This window comes from Dryobates pubescens, chromosome 14 (assembly GCF_014839835.1).
Source record: "Dryobates pubescens isolate bDryPub1 chromosome 14, bDryPub1.pri, whole genome shotgun sequence".
In the NCBI taxonomy this organism is placed as follows: Eukaryota; Metazoa; Chordata; class Aves; order Piciformes; family Picidae; genus Dryobates; species Dryobates pubescens.
In genome coordinates, this window is record NC_071625.1 from 26,210,990 (window position 1) to 26,231,355 (window position 20,366).

At 52.4% G+C, this 20,366-nt stretch overlaps 1 protein-coding gene across 1 annotated transcript in view; it reads right to left on the bottom strand.

Annotated features, from left to right (window-relative positions):
- Positions 1–10,972, bottom strand: part of CPQ (carboxypeptidase Q) — a 91,579-nt gene extending 80,607 nt beyond the window's left edge. The window contains exons 1-2 of the mRNA XM_009902931.2: positions 10,546–10,972; positions 2,178–2,385 (exon numbers count right to left, since the gene is read on the bottom strand). Coding sequence (XP_009901233.2) covers positions 2,178–2,385; positions 10,546–10,972 — 635 coding nt within the window. The remainder of the gene's footprint in view (positions 1–2,177; positions 2,386–10,545) is intronic.
- Between the last annotated feature and the right edge of the window lie 9,394 nt (positions 10,973–20,366).

Genomic DNA, 20,366 nt, shown 5'->3' on the forward strand with positions numbered 1-20,366 from the left:
CTCAGTGAAAGCAGCAGATCCACACAATGGAGGCAAACTCCTGATCTTCAATGCTGCCAACAAGTACTGGAAAATTGGGCAAGTATGGGCTTGAGGAGTGGCCACTGGCTGGAGAAGGAATTGGCTGGATGGCCACACGCAGAGAGCTGCAGCTCAAGGTCCAAGTGGAGACCCGTGGCAAGCGGTGTCCCCCAGGGCTCGGTGCTGGGACCAGTGCCCTTTGGCATCTTTGTCAGTGACATGGAGAGTGGGTGGCACTGAGGCACCCTCAGCAAGTTTGCTGATGACACCAAGCTGTGTGGTGCAGCTGACAGGCTGGAGGGAAGGAGGTGTTCAAGAGGAGATTGGATGTGGCACTTGGTGCCATGGTTCAGCCATGAGGTCTGTGGTGCCAGGTTGGACTTGACGATCTTTGAGGTCTCTTCCAACCTTGGTGATTCTGTGAGGGACCTGGACAGGCTGGAGAGCTGGGCCCAAGCCAACCTCAGGAAGTTCAGTGAGGCCAAGGGCTAAGGTCCTGCACCTGGGTCAGGGCAATCCCAAGCACTAATCCAGGCTGGGTGAGGAGTGGCTGGAGAGCAGTCTGGAGGAGAAGGCCTTGGGGGTGGCAGTTGGTGACAAACTGCCCAGGAGCCAGCAGTGGTCCCTGGCAGCCCAGCAGGCAGCTGTGTGCTGAGCTGCAGCCAGAGCAGGGAGAGCAGCAGCACAGGGAGGGGATTCTGCCCTTCTGCTCTGCTGAGACCCCACCTGCAGCACTGCCTCCAGCATAAGAGGGAAATGGTGGTGTAGGTCCAGAGGAGGCCATGAATCCTTTTTATAAGGGCTTGTAGTGATAGGGGAGGGAATGGATTGAAGCTTGGGGAGGGCAGATTGAGACTGAAGATTAAGAGAAATTCTTTTCAGTGAGGGTGGTGAGACACTGGCACAGGTTATGAATGTCCCCTCCCTGGAGGTGTTTGAGGCCAGGCTGGATGAGGCCTTGAGCAACCTGAGCTGGTGTGAGGTGTCCCTGCCCGTGGCAGGGGGGTTGGAACTGGATGATCTTTGAGGTCCTTTCTAACCCAAACCATTCTGTGAATCTATGAATCAGAAAGCTTGCTGCTGAAGTGTTGTAAATAATCCAATTCCAAGCAGCCTGCTCCTTCATCTAGTACAAGCCAGCCTTGTGCTAGGAAAATGTCCAACAAAAAGCCCCTTCCACAATCAACACTGTAGTCAACCACACAGCTCCTATCCACACTGACAGTCAGCTTCTCACTGAACACATCTGATTTGGGTTGATCTCAGAACACTTCTGGCAGCCTGGAGAATGCAGGAAGTTCTTTACAGCAAAATCTGATACAAAACTGGGAGCAGTAACAAGGAAAAAGAAATGAAAAGTTTGGGAAAGAATGACCAAGCACAGGGGGAAAAGAACTTTTTGTGCAGCCAGTGGTTTCAAACCCAAACACCCACTTGTAAGTGGCAAGGTTTATGTCCTAGGAAACAACATGACATGTGGAATAAAGGCTGAAATGAGAGAATCATAGAATGGCTCAGGCTGGAAGGGACCTCAGAGATCATTTACTCCAACATCCCTGCCATGGGCAGGGATGCCCCTCAGGGCCTTATGCAGCCTGGCCTTGAACACCCCCAGGCAGGAGGCAGCCACAGCCTCCCTGGGCAGCCTGATCCAGAGTCTCACCACCCTCACACTAAAGAACTTCTTCCTCAGCTCCAATCTATCACAGTATCACCAAGGTTGGAAGAGACCTCAAAGATCATTGAGTCCAACCTGTCACCATAGACCTCATGACTGAACCATGGCACCAAGTGCCACATCCAATCCCCTCTTGAACACCTCCAGGGATGGGGACTCCACCACCTCCCTGTCTAACCCTGCTCTCCCTCACCTTCAAACCGTTCCCCCTAGGCCTGTCTCTAGACACCCTCAGGAAAAGTCCCTCTGCAGCCTTCCTGGAGGATCCCTTCAGGTCCTGGAAGGCAGCTCTAAGGTCTTCTCCAGGCTGAACACCCCCAGCTCCCTCAGCCTGTCCTCACAGCAGAGCTGCTCCAGCCCTTGGATCATCCTTGTGGCCTCCTCTGGACTCTCTCCAGCAGCCCTGTGTCCTTCTCATGATGAGGACACATCCCCATCATAACTGCAAGTCCAAGGGAGAGAAGAGAAAACTGCTCACCTGTGTATGGAGAAGGCAGCCACAGATCTAATGAGGGATGCCACTGCCCCAGCCTTCGCAGCCTCCACCGCTCCCTGCGCTCTGTACCTCACACTTTCACCATAGCTGAGGAAAGGTTCATTGTAGACAACAATCTTCCCCTTGGCCTCCTGAGCTCTTCTGTGCAGTTCATCAAAGGAGCTCACCACTATGACCTCTGCTGTAATGCCTGAAAGAAAGCATCCCAAGTGGTTTACCACTCCTTGCCTGCAGCTCTCCTGCAGCAGGCTTCCACAGGCAGCCAGGGTATGGCCTGTGAAGAACACAGGAAATCAGATTTAACCTGAGACTGGAAAAGGAAGACTGCAGGAAATGCTTCATCAGGATGGGCACTGAACAGCTGTAATGGCACCCAGAGCCAAGTACACAGTTCTCTGAATCACCATGGAATGGCTCAGGTTGGAAGGGACCTCAGAGATCATCTACTCCAACCTCCCTGCCATGGGCAGGGACACCTCTCAGCTAGACTCAGCTGCTCAAGGCCTCATCCAGCCTGGCCTGGAACAGCCCCAGGCAGGAGGCAGCCACAGCCTCCATCAGCAGCCTATTCCAGAGTCTCACCACCCTCACACTGAAGAACTTCTTCCTCACCTCCAGTCAGCCCTGCTCTCCCTCAGCTTCAAACCATTCCCCCTTGGCCTGTCTCTAGACACCCTCAGGAAAAGTCCCTCTGCAGCCTTCCTATAAGCTCCCTTCAGGTACTGGAAGGCAGCTCTAAGGTCTCCCCAGAGTCTCCTCCAGGCTGAACACCCCCAGCTCCATCAGCCTATCCTCACAGCAGAGCTGCTCCAGCCCTTGGATCATCCTTGTGGCCTCCTCTGGCCTCGCTCCAGCAGCTCTGTGTCCTTCTTGTGCTGGGGACAGCAGAACTGGAGGCAGGACTGGAGGAGACAGGCCTGTATTAAAACATAACTTGAGGGGCAAGAAGGATACAAGGACTCTCTGCAAGGGCCTCAATGCCTCACTGCACCCATCTCAAGTACAAAACCAGTTGCAAAAGCTGCCTGTGGGATTAATAAAAACAGACAGGAAGCTTTTCATGGCATTGTTTGGATATGTTGCTAAACAACTTAGCTGAACATAAGACAACTGGAAATACAGACTGAAAGGCTTACAAAAATAGCTGATCCATAAATGAAAAGAAATTAAATCTCTGCAGTTTCAACAAATTTTACAGTACAGAAAAGCCCAGGCAAACAAACTGAAAAACCCAAACCACCAAAAAGAAGTGTGCCAGTGCCAGCTGCATCAGGCTCAACAAGTCAAAAAGCAAGGCCCTGCAGCTGGGTCAGGCCAACCCCAGGCACAAATCCAGGCTGGGTGCAGAGTGGGTTGAGAGCAGCTCTGAAGAGAGAGACTTGGGGGTGTTGGGTGCTGAGCAGCTCCCCAGGAGCCAGCAGTGCCCTCCTGCAGCCCAGCAGGCAGCTGTGTGCTGGGCTGCAGCCAGAGGAGTGTGGGCAGCAGGGCAAGAGAGGGGATTCTGCCCCTTGGCTCTGCTCTGCTGAGACCCCACCTCCAATCCTGCCTCCAGTTCTGGTGTCCCCAGCAGAAGAAGGACACAGAGCTGCTGGAGTGAGGCCAGAGGAGGCCACAAAGCTGATCCAAGGGCTGGAGCAGCTCTGCTGTGAGGACAGGCTGAGGGAGCTGGGGGTGTTCAGCATGGAGAAGAAAAGACTCCAGGGGGACCTTAGAGCTGCCTTCCAATAGCTGAAGGGATCCTGCAGGAAGGCTGCAGAGGGACTTTACCTGAGGGTGTCTAGAGACAGGCCAAGGGGGAATGGTTTGAAGCTGAGGGAGAGCAGGGTGAGACTGGAGCTGAAGAAGAAGTTCTTCAGTGTGAGGGTGGTAAGACTCTGGAATAGGCTGCCCAGGGAGGCTGTGGCTGCCTCCTCCCTTGGGGTGTTCAAGGCCAGGCTGGATGAAGCCTTGAGCAGCTGAGTCTAGTTGAGAGGTGTCCCTGCCCACGGTTGGAAGGTTGGAGTAGATGATCTCTGAGGTCCCTTCCAAATGAAGCCATTCTATGGTGCTATGATTATCTGCATGGCACAACTCCCACCACCTCCATACAAGTACAACCCCTAGTCCAACCCAGTTTACTGCAGAGGGGATTGGACTAGATGCCCTTTGGTGGTGCCTCCCAACCCAGACCATTCCATGAGCTGATCATTGTAAGCCTGGATCAAACACAAAAACTAGGGACAAGTCTGCTAGGACATCACCTTCACATTTATATTCTTTCAGCTTTTGTTTTTCAGCCTTCATCTCTATTTAGAATAGAATAGAATTAATAAGGTTGGAAGAGACCTCAGAGATCATCAAGTCCAACCTATCACCCAGCACCATCTAATCAACTAAACTATGGCACCAGGCTCTTCCTAAACACCTCCAAGGATGGTGACTCCACCACCTCCTTGGGCAGCACATTCCAATGGGCAATCTCTCTTTCTGTGAAGAACTTCTTCCCAACATCCAGCCTAAACCTCTCCTGGCACAGCTTGAGACTGTGTCCTCTTGTTCTGGTGCTGGTTGCCTGGGAGCAGAGACCATCCCCCACCTGGCTACAACCTCCCTTCAGGGAGTTGTAGAGAGCAAGAAGGTCTCCCCTGAGCCTCCTCTTCTCCAGGCTAAGCAACCCCAGCTCCCTCAGCCTCTCAAGACACAGCACACAGAGAGCCTGTTCCTTTGCCCAGGATACAGCTCAGGAAGGCTGCACTCTGGAGTTGGTTCTCCTTGTCACTATTCCTTTAAAATGAAAGGGCAGGGTCACCCACCAGGAGAAGGAAAAACCAAGAGTGCAATTTAAAACAGATGCCCAAAAATGAATTCTCTGATAGTTTATGGTCAAACATCTGCTAAAGTGCTACTCTCTTTCAATTATGGGATTGCCCAAGCAACAATTATATCTATTTTCCTCCTAGTTTAGGGTTATAATCAGTCCCACCCCAAAACAACACAGGCTCTACAGAGCTCTGTATGTTTTGCCAGTGTTGAGCCACTGGAGATGATCTGAGGACACTAAATATGGTAAAACTCCAGTCTGTCAGCTCCCTACACTGAGCCCATTCAGTCCTGGCTGCCTTGGCATCCTCTTCCTCAAGGAGGTGACCATTGTCAATTTGCCAACTTCTGGAGATCCAGGTCACCCTTCATAGAATCCCAGAATGGTTTGGGTTGGAAGGGACCTCCAAAGGTCACTCAGTCCAACCCCCACTGCAGTCAGCAGGGACATCCACAACTAGATCAAGTTGCACAGAGCCTTGTCCAGCCTGACCCTGAGTATCTCCCAGGGATGGGGCCTCAACCACCTCCCTGGGCAACCCACTGCAGTGTTCCAGCAGCCTCCTGGTGCAGAACTTGTTCCTCACATCTGACCTAAATCTGCTCTTCTCTCATTTTAAACCATTGCTCCTCATCCTATCACTGCAGGCCTGTGGAAACAATCCCTCTGCAGCCTGCTTGGCTCATCCCATCCCAAGCTGGGGGGAGGGACAGGTAATGGGAAGGGAGGAACACAGGGCATAACTGTGAGATGAGAAGCAAGAAATGGACTCAGGTACCTCCTGCTGGGACACAGGAGTCCTCTTCTTTCATCTCATTCTCATACCTTAAAAGACAAAATGTCCAGGCAGTGCTGCTCTCTGCCTCTAAGCAGGCATCAGGAGTGCCAAGGAAGGGATCTGTCAGGGCTCTCAAGAGACAGGAGTTTGCAAAGCAAGGTGTCTGAAACATACCCTGATGGGAACACTGCTTTAAAACACACAGAATATATCATTGAACACCTGCAGGGATCACCTGCACAGTCCACTCTAGAGGAGGCTCTGAAGGTTCTGGCACAATCCAGGCACTAAGGGCCAGGTCATGGAGGAGACACCTGAGGGCCAGTCCTTGGCCTTTCTTGCATTCCTCTGGGCAAAGCTCAGCCCAGCAGCAGCACATGTCTCTGGTCTGATCCCACACAGCAACAGCAGCACAATGCCAGGAGAATCAGCATCAAGCATCTCTTATTGAGCTGCTTCATTTTAACCACAGGCTGACTCACGTTCCCACAGCTCCCTGGCCAAAACAGGACACACCAGAGCTGCTGCTGTTCCCTCAGGGCAGCCACCTCCCCGTGCAGGAACAGGGCATGCTGACAACTGCTGCTCAGAGCAGAGGCAGTGGAGCTGGCAAGGAATTCCTCAAAAGTGAAGAGACAGTGATTTTCATAGGCATAGAATCATAGTGTGTTAGGGGTTGGGAGAGACCTCCAGAGATCATTGAGTCAAGGCCCCCTGCCAAAGCAGGCCCACTAAGGGCAGGGCACACAGGAACACATCCAGGCAGGTTGTGAAGCTCTCCAGAGAAGCACTGGTGGGCAGCTCAGCACATACTGCAAAGACACTGCTGACTGACAGCCACCTAAACATGAGCCAGCAGTGTGCCCAGCTGGCCAAGAAGGCCAATGGCATCCTGGCCTGCATCAGGAACAGTGTGGCCAGCAGGAGCAGGGAGGTCATTCTGCCCCTGTACACTGCACTGGTTAGGCCACACCTTGAGTCCTGTGTCCAGTTCTGGGCCCCTCAGTTTAAGAAGGACATTGAGACACTTGAAGGTGTCCAGAGAAGGGCAACAAGGCTGGGGAGGGGTCTGGAGCACAGCCCTGTGAGGAGAGGCTGAGGGAGCTGGGGTTGCTTAGCCTGGAGAAGAGGAGGCTCAGGGGAGACCTTCTTGCTCTCTACAACTCCCTGAAGGGAGGTTGTAGCCAGGTGGGGGTTGGTCTCTTCTCCCAGGCAAGCAGCACCAGGACAAGGGGACACAGTCTCAAACTGTTCTTCACTGAAAGAGTTGTTAGCCATGGGAATGTGCTGCCCAGGGAGGTGGTGGAGTCACTATCCCTGGAAGTGTTCAAGAGGGCATTGGATGTGGCACTTGGTACCATGGTTTATTCATGAGGTCTGTGGTGACAGGGTGGACTTGATGATCTTTGAGGTCTCTTCCAACCTTGGTGATACTGTGAGACTGTGACACAGATGCCAGAGAAGCTCCTTCCAGGCACTGATGGTAGCCTATGGATTCTCCCTCTCTCACTGAGGCCCAGCACAGAACATAATCCCCCCCAAGAACCCCATAGGCCTGGAGGGCACAGGGGAGCAGAGAGATGGGCCCCAGCCTCACTGAACACAGACCTGCTGCCTCCTGCACCAAGCCATTCCCTGGGCCAGGCCAGGCCAAGGGCCCCCTCTGCAGCAGGGTCGGGCAGGTGGATGGAGGCCAATTCAGCAGCCCCCCACTCACCCTGCCTGGAAAGCAGCACAGCTCTGTGTTCCGTTCTTGGGGTGAGTGCTGGCTTCAGGACAGCTCACCTTGCAGACCTGTGCTCTGGAGAGGCTGGCAAGCAGCAGCCCTCCCCAGGCAGTTCCGGCAGGCAGGCAGCCGCTCCGACCACGGGAGCCAAGAGCTCACCAGGGACCAGCTACCCCACACAGCCTCCTCAAGCACAGCAACCTGTCACAGCCTGCATAGAGCAAGGTGAGCCCAGCAGAAACTGCAGGATAAAGTCAGAAGGTAAGGCATGGGATCAGAATGATTGCACTGAGCATAAGGAAGGGGCTGCTCTTCTGGGAGGGATCTCACTGCCAGGCAGCCTCCCAGCACCGGCACAGAAACCTCTCCAGAAACATGGCAGGAGTCAGGGAAAGCAAAAGGGTGAGGAAGAATAAAGAGAATAAAGTGGGGGGTTAATATGACACAGTAGAAATCAGTGAGGGATAAACAGAATCATAGAATTGTCAGGGTTGGAAGGGACCTCAAGGCTCAGCCAGTTCCAACCCCCCCTGCCATGGCCAGGGACACCTCACACTACAGCAGGTTGCTCACAGCCACAGCCAGCCTGGCTGCAAACACCTCCAGGCATGAGGCTGCCACCACCTCCCTGGGCAACCTGTGCCAGTCTCTCACCACCCTCATGGGGAACAACTTCTTCCTGACATCCAAGCTGAATCTCCCCATTTCTAGTTCTGTTGCCTTTCCTCTAGTCCTATCACTCCCTGACACCCTCAAAAGTCCCTCCCCAGCGCCAGGGGAATGGAGCAAAACTAGAAATTAACCAAGATCATCAAGTCCAACCTATCACCCAACACCATCTAATCAACTAAACCATGGCACCAAGTGCCCCATCCATCCAGTCTCTTCTTGAACACCTCCAGGGATGGTGACTCCACCACCTCCCTGGGCAGCACATCCCAATGGCCAATCACTTTTTCTATGAAGAACTTCTTCCTAACATCCAGCCTAAACCTCCCCTGGCACAGCTTGAGACTGTGTAGATACTGATGTGGGGCTAATCAAAGCCTAGATGGCATCCACCTTCTGTGACTGCTCTCCAGAAAGAACTATAGGCTTAGCCTTAGCCCTAAGCTGCTTCCAAGGAATTCGTACTCCTTTATGAGGTGTTTAGGAAACCAAAAGTAACACAATGCTCCCCGTTTCCCCCTCAGCTGTAGATCTGTGTGGAAGTGAACTTCCTGTTGGGAGTGAAACAAATTAAAATTAATTGGCAAAAAAATTAAATTGGCATTTAATAAGTCCAAGTGCCAGGTGCTGCACTTTGGCCACGGCAACCCCATGCAGAGCTACAGGCTGGGGTCAGAGTGGCTGAGAGCTGCCAGACAGAGAGGGACCTGGGGGTGCTGATTGACAGCTGCCTAAACATGAGCCAGTAGTGTGCCCAGGTGGCCAAGAGGGCCAATGGCATCCTGGCCTGCATTAGGAATAGTGTGGCCAGCAGCAGCAGGGAGGTCATTGTGCCCTGTACTCTGCATTGGTTAGGCCACACCTTGAGTCCTGTGTCCAGTTCTGGGCCCCTCAGTTTAAGAAGGACATTGAGACACTTGAAGGTGTCCAGAGAAGGGCAACAAGGCTGGGGAGGGGTCTGGAGCACAGCCCTGTGAGGAGAGGCTGAGGGAGCTGGGGTTGCTTAGCCTGGAGAAGAGAAGGATCAGAGGTGACCTCATTGCCCTCTACAACTACCTGAAAGGTGGTTGTAGACAGGAAGGGGTTGGTCTCTTCTCCCAGGCAACCAGCACCAGAACAAGGGGACACAGTCTCAAGCTGTGCCAGGGGAGGTTTAGACTCAAGGTGAGGAGAAAGTTCTTCACTGAGCGAGTCGTTCGTTGTTGGAATGTGCTGCCCAGGGAGGTGGTGGAGTCACCGTCCCTGGAGGTGTTCAAGAGAAGATTGGATGTGGCACTTGGTGCCATGGTCTAGTTGTGAGGTCTGTTGGGACAGGTTGGACTCGATGATCCTTGGGGTCTCTTCCAACCTTAGTTACTGTGATACTGTGAAATAAAAACTGCTTGGGCCTGAAAGGTTCCTACAGCCCTGGTTAATTCTGTTCTGTTCTGAATCTTATCAATCATTTCACTTAGACTGGATCTCAGGAAGCTGCTCAGTACAAGGGTGGTGAGACTCCAGAACAGGCTGCCCAGGGAGGTTGTGGCTGCCTCCTCCCTGGGGTTGTTCAAGGCCAGGCTGGATGAGGCCTTCAGCAGCTGAGTCTCTGCCCATCTGGAGTAGATGACCTCTGAGGTCCCTCCCAACCTATGCCATTCTGTGATTTGCAATTAAACTAACATTTTGAGATATAAAAACCCATGATCTGGGGGTCCTGGTGGACAGAAGGATGTTCACAAGCCAGTAATGTACCCTTGTTGCCAAGAAGGCAAAGGGCATCCTGGGGTGGATTAGAAGGGCTGTGGTGAGTAGCTCAAGAGAGGTTCTCCTTCCCCTCTACTCTGCCCTGCTGAGACCACATCTGGAATATTGTGTCCAGTTCTGGGCCCCTCAGGTCAAGAAGGACCTCAGGGAACTGCTTGAGAGAGTCCAGCACAGAGCCACAAAGCTGCTGCAGGCAGTGGAACATCTCCCTGTGAGGACAGGCTGAGGGAGCTGGGGCTTGGAGCAGAGGAGCCTGAGAGTGACCTCACTGCTGGGGATAAAGATGTGCAGGGCAGTGTGGGGAGGATGGAGCCAGGCTCTGCTCAGGGATGTCCAAGGACAGCACAAGGGGCACTGGGGGCAAGCTGGAGCAGAGGAGGTGCCACAGGAACAGAAGGGAGAACTTTTTCCCTGTGAGGGTGGCAGAGCCCTGGAGCAGGCTGCCCAGAGAGGTTGTGGAGTCTCCTGCTCTGGAGCCTTTCCAACCCCACCTGGATGTGTTCCTGTGTGACCTGCCCTGGGTGACCCTGCTGTGGCAGGGTGGTTGCCCTGGCTGATCTCTGGAGGTCCCTTCCAACCCTAACATTCTGTGATTCAAAGGGAAGAGACACTTCATTCCAAAACAAAGAGTTACCTTCTGGAGGAGTTGCAACACTGCTCCCAAGCCCCAGGATAGCAATGCTGTGATTCCTTGGTTTGAGCATCAGGGCAAACTCTTCTCCTCTTTCCCAGTGTGGCACTTTCACAGGCTCCAGGTGCACATTCTCCAGCCCATCCTCCTGCAGGGCACTGACCATGTACTTGATGGCTGCCTCTAGATTTTTTGAGCCACTGAGTCTGGGCCCTATGGTATCAGCAAAAACTGCCAGTCTCTCATAGGATCTGTTCTGAGCTTTGCCATGGACAGCAAGGTCAATAATAGCTTTAGCAATATCTCTGTAGCCAGCTATCTCCTTTTTCATGTCTTCAAATGCCTTTGGGTAACTCACACCTCTTCCCACAGACTTGCCAGCACAGTGAGGTAAGAAAGCCATGAAACACATCAGCAGTGAGTACTTCATTTTTCCCCCTCTTGTTGCTTTCCCACAGCTGGCCTGTTGGAGAGACACAAAGAAGGAAGGGGAGGGGGGGGAAGGGAGGGCAAAATAAACAACCCAACATAATGATTGAAAAGACAATCATGAAAATCATACAGCTATCAGCAATGCTTTTTGTTATTTGGATTGGCAGGCAGGGCAAAAGGGAATGAAATCAGCTTATCATGAAAATGCTTTGATCAGAGCTGGCAGGGAAGTAAACTCAGAGACACAATGATTGAAAGCAAATGAGTAAGATACTCAGAGCACTGGACCCAGGCTTTGTTGTGGTCCTCAGAAACAGCCTTGGAATGCTGCATCTCTTTAAATGACCACATCCTTCACTGCAGCAAAACCCAGGCCTGCTGCCATCCAAGAGGAGCTCTTCTGTCAGGAGCAAGGCTTGCCAGGATTGCCAAACCAAATGTCTTCACACAGAGCACCTCCCCAGAGCCACTGCTTAAACCCTTCAGGAATAAAAGGCCTTCTTAATCCCTAGCTCCAGAACCAGGGAAGGACTTTTCATTGCACTGGAAAGATGTCAGAGCAATTTAGATGTAAGGTCCCCCCAGTATCTTATTCCCATTAGGTGCACTGTCCCCCCCAGCTCCCTTACCCCATTTGGGTGCAATGTGTGTCCCCCCCCCAGCTCCCTTACCCCATTTAGGTGCAATGTGTGTCCCCCCCAGCTCCCCTACCCCATTTGGGTGCAATGTGTGTCCCCCCCCCAGCTCCCTTACCCCATTTGGGTGCAATGTGTGTCCCCCCCCAGCTCCCTTACCCCATTTGGGTGCAATGTGTGTCCCCCCCAGCTCCCTTACCCCATTTGGGTATAATGTGTGTCCCCCCCAGCTCCCTTACCCCATTTGGGTGCAGTGTGTTCCCCCCCAGCTCCCTTACCCCATTTGGGTGTAATGTGTGTCCCCTCTCAGCTCCCTTACCCCATTTGGGTGCAATGTGTCCCCACCCCAGCTCCCTAACCCCATTTGGGTGCAGTGTGTCCCCACCCCAGTTCCCTTACCCCATTTGGGTGCAGTGTGTCCCCACCCCAGCTCCCTTACCCCATTTGGGTGCAATGTGTCCCCACCCCAGCTCCCTTACCCCATTTGGGTGCAGTGTGTCCCCACCCCAGCTCCCTTACCCCATTTGGGTGCACTGTCCCCACAGTCTCCCATTTAAGAAAGATGTTGAGATGCTGGAAGGTGTCCAGAGAAGGGCAACAAAGCTGGGGAGGGGTCTGGAGCACAGCCCTGTGAGGAGAGGCTGAGGGAGTTGGGGTTGCTTGGCCTGGAGAAGAGGAGGCTCAGGGGAGACTTCATTGCTCTCTACATCTACCTGAAGGGAGGTTGTAGCCAGGTGGGGGTTGGTCTCTTCTCCCAGGCACCCAGCACCAGAACAAGAGGACAAAGTCTCAAGCTGTGCCAGGGGAGGTTCAGGCTGGATATTAGGAAGAAATTCTTCCCAGCAAGAGAGACTGGCCATTGGAATGTGCTGCCCAGGGAGGTGGTGGAGTCACCATCCCTGGAGGTGTTTAGGAGGAGACTTGATGGGGTGCTTGGTGCCATGGTTTAGTTGATTAGATAGTGCTGGGTGATAGGTTGGACTCCATGATCTTGAAGGTCTCTTCCAACCTGGTTTATTCAATTCTATTCTAATCTCTCAAGGACTGGGGGAAAGTGCAGTGCCAGGGGTGCTGGCCCTGTGCTCAACAGCAAGAGTTTAATCTTTGTTAACAGTTGACAGCTCATTCACCTTATTAAGAGTTCTCATTTACCAATTTTCTCCCTACTTGGGCTGTACTATTAATAAAAACTGGACAACAAAACCCTCCTGGAATCAGCTGTGTTGTAACACAGGGAGTATGGTGCTTAGCCAAAGCCAAAGGTCAATTTCTCTATTGCTGCACACAAAACCAAGTGCAATTGTTTCACTTTCCTTTGAATTTAAATCAGTCCAACCCCCCTGCCAGAGCAGGGTCACCCAGGGCAGCTCACCCAGGAACACAGCCAGGTGGGTTTGGAATGTCTCCAGAGAACCAGAGTCCACCTTTGCTTCAGGCCACAGCTGTGTCTGCCAGATCAAATGGTGAGCACTGCAGGGCTGAACCTCTCTGCCTACAGAAGATCACAGAATCACTGAATGGTAGAGGCTGGAAGGGACCTCCAGAGCTCAGCCAGGCCAACCCCCCTGCCCCAGCAGCATCACCCAGGGCAGGTCACACAGCAACACATCCAGGTGGGGTTGGAAAGTCTCCAGAGCAGGAGACTCCACAACCTCTCTGGGCAGCCTGCCCCAGGGCTCTGCCACAGTCACCATACAGAAGTGTCTCCTCAGGTTGAGGTGGAACCTCCTGTGTTCCAGCTTGTACCCATTGCTCATTATCCTATCACTGGGCACCACTGATAAAAGACCACCATCTTCATCCTGACACCCACCCCTCAGCTAGTGATAGACATTGATCAGATCCCCTCTCAGCCTTCTCTTCTCCAGACTAAACAGCCCCAGGGCTCTCAGTCTCTCTTCACAGGGGAGATGCTCAAGTCCCCTAAGCATCCTCCTGGCTCTCCCTTGGACTCTCTCCAGCAGGTCTCTGTCTCTCTTGAACTGGGGAGCCCCAAACTGGACAGAGGATTGCAGCTGTGGTCTCAGCAGGTCAGAGTAGAGGGTTAGGGTAAACACCCCCTGAACTTGACATCAAGGCAGTGCCAAATTCTGTGTGCAGTGAAGTGCCACTTTCCCAAGAGAGTGGCAAAACCCAGGTGTGATTTCATCTCTAAGTGACACAGCCATCACACAGAGACACACAGGGCCAAGGTCTCACCCAACCAGCAGCACAAGACTTGGGTTATGTGAGGACACTGCCAGAGAAGTGTAAAATGCCTCTCAAGAGTCAGAGCTGCTGTTTGTGGTCATACTAGAGAGGGCATTGATGTATTTTTACTGCTCTGCTCTCTACACTCCCCATGCTCTTTCCCTTTGGACCAGCTAATTACATGCTTCTAGAGCTCCTCTCCTAGAGACACCAGGCATTTGCTGAAGGATGACCATGCTTGTTGCCTGGGTTTTGCCAAGCTCATCACCCACACAGAAGCAAGCAAGGTAACCTGCTTTCTGCCACAAGACAAATTCAAAGATGACAGCTTTGGAGAGTGAGTCTCAAAAACTACAGGTTTGGTTGGAGCTGTGTTTGCTTAAGGGTTAGCACAGCTGACAGCTCTGCTGCTAAGCAGGAAACCCATGAGGATTGTTGAACCAGCACTGGCCACCTCAAGAGCCCCCCAGCACACCAACTTCATGTATTGTTTTCAGTGGAGAGCTGAACCCACAGTTAGCACATTTCTCTTAATGCTTCCCTTGTGCTCCCCTGGCCTCATTCCCAACCAGCAGCAGCCTCATTCCAAAGGCTGCTCCAGAGGAGCAGGAACTGCCCCAGAACCACAGAAATGTTCAGGTTGGAAAAGACCTTCAGGATCACCAAGTCCAACCAATAACCCTGCTCTGCAAGGGTCACCCCTAAACCAGAGCCCCAAGCACCAGCTTTAAGCACATCCAGGCTTGGGGACTCCACCACCTCCCTGGGCAGCTCATTCCAGTGCCTGACCACTCTTGAGGGGAAAAAATTCTTCCTAATGTCCAGTCTAAACCTACACTGGTTGAGGCTGTTCCCTCTTGTTCTATCATTAATTGCCTGTGAGTAAAGACCAGCAGCACCAACCTCTCCACAGCCTCCTTTCAGGGAGTTGTAGAGAGCCATGAGGTCTCCCCTCAGCCTCCTCTTTTCCACACTAACCATCCCCAGCTCCTTTAGCATGGCCAGCAGGAGCAGGGAGGTTATTCTGCCCTGTACTCTGCATTGGTTAGGCCACACCTTGAGTCCTGTGTCCAGTTCTGGGCCCCTCAGTTTAAGAAGGACATTGAGACACTTGAATATGTCCAGAGAAGGGCAACAAAGCTGGGGAGGGGTCTGGAGCACAGCCCTGTGAGGAGAGGCTGAGGGAGCTGGGGTTGCTTAGCCTGGAGAAGAGGAGGCTCAGGGGAGACCTTCTTGCTCTCTCCAACTCCCTGAAGGGAGGTTGTAGCCAGGTGGGGGTTGGTCTCTTCTCCCAGGCAACCAGCACCAGAACAGGAGGACACAGTCTCAAGCTGTGCCAGGGGAGGTTTAGGCTGGAGGTGAGGAGAAAGTTCTTCCCAGCAAGAGGCACAACTGGGCAGAGGCTGTCCCTGTTCCTTCCTTCCTGATCCCCAGCCCTCAGATATTGACAGACATTGATCAGATCCCCTCTCAGTCTTCTCCTCTCCAGACTAAACAGCCCCAGGGCTCTCAGCCTCTCCTCACCAGGCAGTGCTGCAGTCCCTTCAGCATCCTTGCAGCCCTCCCTTGGACTCTCTCCAGCAGATCCCTGTCCCTCTTGAGCTGGGGAGCCCAGAGCTGGATGCAATATTCCAGGTGAGGTCTCAGCAGGGCAGAGTAGAGGGGGAGGAGAACCTCCCTGGCTCTGCTGGACACACTCCTCTGAATGCAGCCCAGGATCCCATTGGCCTTCTTGGCCCCCAGGGCACATTGCTGTCCCATGCAGAACTTGTTGTCCACCATCACTCCCAGGTCCTTCTCCACAGGGCTGCTCTCCAGCAGATCCCCTCCCAGCCTGTGCTGCTGCAGTTGATTCTTCCTCCCCAGGTGCAGGACTCTGCTCTTCTCCTTGTTGAACCTCCTTAGGTTCCTCTCTGCCCAGCTCTCAGTCTGTCCAAGTCTGTGCATGGCCACACAGCCTCCAGGTGTCTCAGCCAAGCCTCCCAGTCTGGTATCACCATGCCCTTATATAAAAGAGCTTTAGCACACCCAGTCTGTAACCAGGCTAAGCAGTGTTGCCACCACCAAAATCCTTACAACACAAACAACTTAAATGCAATAGAGGCAAAAGCATGGGAGAAAGAGGATTAGAAAAGGGAAAAAAAAACAGATGAGAAGAGTGTCAGCAGCAATTGGATAAGTGAAAGAGGAGCTGGGGGAACAGAAACAGGATAAACAAAGCCAAGGGAATGCTGCTTCTCCAGCGTGGCAAAGCTTCCCCCAAATCCCAGTTGCAAATGCAGACAAAGGGATACAGAGTTCACAGAGAGTGATGGTTATGGGAAATGAGGAAAGAAAACAATAAGCTCAGGATATTAACCACTTAATTGCTCCAGCTCTGCTAAATCTGCAGAGTATCTATGCATTGCCCAACCATGTATCATTTGATTTGCCTCCAAGGAATGTAGAAACAAACGTTGGGCTCACATGGTGGGTTTGAGAACATGAGAACAGACTGAAAAGCCCCAGGGCAGCACACTCACAGGCTGCAGAGTGATGTCTGATACACTTAAGAGCATCTGAAAGCAAGTTTGTGGTGACAGCTGTGGGGTAGGATGGCTGGAAGGCTAGGTGGACTTGCACAATGAGGAGGAGATTTCTGCCTGAAAATAAAGTCATGGAGTTCTTCATCACTTATGAAGAGACAAGGGGCAGGGGGGAAGGCTGGATGATCTTGCAGAGTGAAGCAGACATGCCTCAAAGCCTGCTTTTTCAGTATTTCAGTATCACTAAGGTTGGAAGAGACCTCAAAGATCATCGAGTCCAACCTGTCACCACAGACCTCATGACTAGAGTAGGGAGGACACTAGTGCCCACTGCAGGCTTGAACTCACAACCTTCCCCATTAAAGGCCTTATGTGCTACCAACTGAGCCACACCACTGCATTTTCCATAGCTGTCAAGAAGCCTCATGGGGGAGAAGGTTTTAATCAGGTAGAAAATCTTGGCTTTGGGAACATCATAGAACCACACAATGTTAGGGGCTGGAAGGGACCTGCAGAGATCACCCAGTCCAACCTCCCTGCCAGAGCAGCATCACCCAGGGCAGGTCACACAGGAACACATCCAGGTGGGGTTTGTAAGTCTCCAGAGAAGGAGACTCCACAACCTCTCTCATTTACATTATGAGGTGCTTAAAAGGAGCCTTTTTGAGCTTCCAGCTAAGGGGAGGAAGAGTACCACATGATACGGATACAAGACTCTGAATGCAAACTAAATCAGATTACTTAGACCAAAAAGGCTGAAACTCCAAGGAAGCATCTGAGCTGTTTAGCAACTTTAGAACTACCTTGATTTGCTATAACTGCAAATATGTCAAACTAGAGAAGGGCAGATTCAGATTGGGTGTCAGGAACAAGTTCTGCACCTTCCACTACCTTCCACTACGGGAAGGTAGTGGAACACTGCAACAGGTTGCCCAGGGAGGTGTTTGGGGCTCCATTCCTAGAGGTATTCAAGATGAGGCTCAACAGGCAAGCTGATCTAGTGGAGCATGTCCCTGTTGAGTGCAGAGGGGGTTGCACTGCATGACCTTTGGAGGTCCCTTCCAACCCAAACCATTCTATGATTCTAAACCCTTCTAAATCCCAAGTGTGACCTAGCAGGGTATGGCAATGTAAGCCCAAGCCCAGGGCAGTAGTGCTGAGGAACACAGAGCAGGAAGTGAAACGTTTGAAGAAAGCTAAGGATTCAAGCAGAAAGTCCAAAGGTGCCACTAGACACTGCAGGCAGAGCTCCCCATTCAGCAAAAGATAAAGTTCACAGCTGATTTATGCTCTGTGTGCTGGATTTCTACCCTCTGTGGCCCAGCAGGCAGCTGTGTGCTGAGCTGCATCCAAAGCAGGGAGAGCAGCAGCACAGGGAAGGGGTTCTGTCCCTCTGCTCCGCTGAGACCCCACCTGCAGCACTTCAGTTCTGCTGCCCCCAGCACAAGAGGGACATAGAGCTGCTGGAGGGGGTCCACAGGAAGCAACAAAGATGACCAGAGGACTGGAGAACCTCCCCTATGGAGGCAGGCTGGGAGTTGGGGCTGTTTAGGCTGGAGAACAGAAGGCTCTAAGGAGACCTTCGTAGAGCAACCTTCCAGCACCTGAAGGGAGCTACAAGAAAGCCAGGAAGGGACTTTGGACAAGTGATAGGATGAGAGGGAATGGATTGAAGATTGAGGAGGGCAGATTGAGACTGGAGATTAGGAAGAAATTCTTTACAATGAGGGTGGTGAGACACTGGAACAGGATGCCCAGGGAGGTGATGAATGTCCCTCCCTGGAGCTGTTCAAGGCCAGGCTGGATGACGCCTTGAGCGACCTGGGCTGGTGGGAGGTGTCCCTGCCCAAGGCAGGGGGTTGGAACCAGATGATCTTTAAGGTCCCTTACAATCTAAACCATTGTATGAATAACAATTCTAAGCAAATGCCTGAACAGAAGAAATCTCTCTCTGAAGCAGCCAAGAAGTGACAGCACAAATTCCAGTGAATACTCAAAGCAGAATCAAGTCCAATAAAACATCAGGAGAACATAAGGACATCAGGAGCAAGTTCTTCACAATGAGAGTGGTGGAACACTGCAACAGGCTGCCCAGGGATGTGGTTGAGGGCCCATCCCATTCAAGGTCTGACTTGATGAGACCCTGGGCAGCCTGAGCTAGATGGAGGTACCCCTGCTGAGGGCAGGGGGGTTGGACAAGATAGAATAGAATAAGCCAGGTTGGAAGAGAGCTTTGAGATCATTGCATCCAACCTATCATCCAACACCACCTAATCAACTAAACCATGGCACCAAGCACCCTATCAAGTCTCCTCCTAAACACCTCCAATGATGATGACTCCACCACCTCCCTGGGCAGCACATTCCAATGGCCAATCTCTCTGTAAAGAATTTCTTCCTAACATCCAGCCTAAACCTCCCCTGGCACAGCTTGAGACTGTGTCCTCCTGTTCTGGTGCTGGTTGCCTGGGAGAAGAGACCAACCCCCACCTGGCTACAACCTCCCTTCAGGGAGTTGGAGAGAGCAAGAAGGTCTCCCCTGAGCCTCCTCTTCTGCAGGCTAAGCAACCCCAGCTCCCTCAGCCTCTCCTCACAGGGCTGTGCTCCAGACCCCTCCCCAGCTTTGTTGCCCTTCTCTGGACACCTTCCAGCAACTCAACATCTTTCCTGAACTGAGGAGCCCAGATCTGGACACAGGACTCAAGGTGTGGCCTAACCAATGCAGTATACAGGGGCAGAATGACCTCCCTGCTCCTGCTGGCCACACTGTTCCTGATCCAGGCCAGGATGCCATTGGCCCTCTTGGCCACCTGGGCACACTGCTGGCTCATGTTCAGCCTACCATCAACCAATATCCCCAGGTCCCTTTGAAGGTTCCTTCCAACCCAGTGGAATCTGTGCATCTATTTTAGAGGCCTGTGTTGACTTCTCAGTACACAGAATGAACACTAGGAAATGCAGCAATTACCCAGTGAATGATCTATAAAGCTAAAGGCAGAATATGCCTACAGTAGAGTTTTCAGGTTCAATTAGCCATCGGTCCTGATCAGCAGCTTTCAAGAGTGTTCAGACCAAGTCTCCACAGAGCTGGGCTGTAAAGAAGTTTTTCAGCAGGGGAAAGTCTTTAGAAAAACCTCAGAATAGAACAGAATAGATTTTAGATGATGTTACCCAAGCAGAAACAAAAGCCTTGTTCTTGCACAGCTGCACTCGCAGAGATACCGTAGAACAAACAAGCACAGACACCAAGCAGCAGCTTCAGAACAAAGGAGGAGAGTCCCACTGACAAAACACCTTCAGGAGCTACACTGGGGAGCTTTCCAAGATGGCAAAAGAAAGTATTTGTCAGAAGGAAAGTAGATTAATGAATTATGAAACTCCCTTCAATCAACATTGATACTGCCAGGGTCAGGGCATGAGACAAAAAGTAATAAGATAGAAATCCATCTTTTAAAATCACAGAATGGCTCAGCTCAGAAGGGACCACAGAGATCACCTCCTGCAAACCTCCCCAGCAGGGGCAGGGACACCTCTCAACTAGACTCAGCCACTCAAGGCCTCACCCAACCTTGCCTCGAACACCCCAAGGGAGGAAGCAGCCACAGCCTCCCTGGGCAGCTTGTGGCAGAGTCTCACCACCCTCACACTGAAGAGCTTCTTCCTCAGCTCCAGACCCTGCTCTCCCTCAGCTTCAAACCATTCCCCCTTCTCCTGTCTCTAGACACCCTCAGGAAAAGTCCCTCTGCAGCCTTCCTGGAGGATCCCTTCAGCTACTGGAAGGCAGCTCTAAGGTCCCCCCAGAGCTTTATCTTCTCCAGGCTGAACACCCCCAGCTCCCTCAGCCTGTTCTCAGAGCAGAGGTGAAACTGGAGCAGGGCAGATTCAGGCTGGCCACCAGGAGGAAGTTCTGCACAGTGAGAGTGGTGAAAGACTGGAACAGGCTGCCCAGGGATGTGGTTGAGGCCCCATCCCTGGTGACCTTCAAGCTCAGACTGGCTGTGGCCCTGTGCAGCCTGCTGTAGCTGGAGGTGTCCCTGCTGAG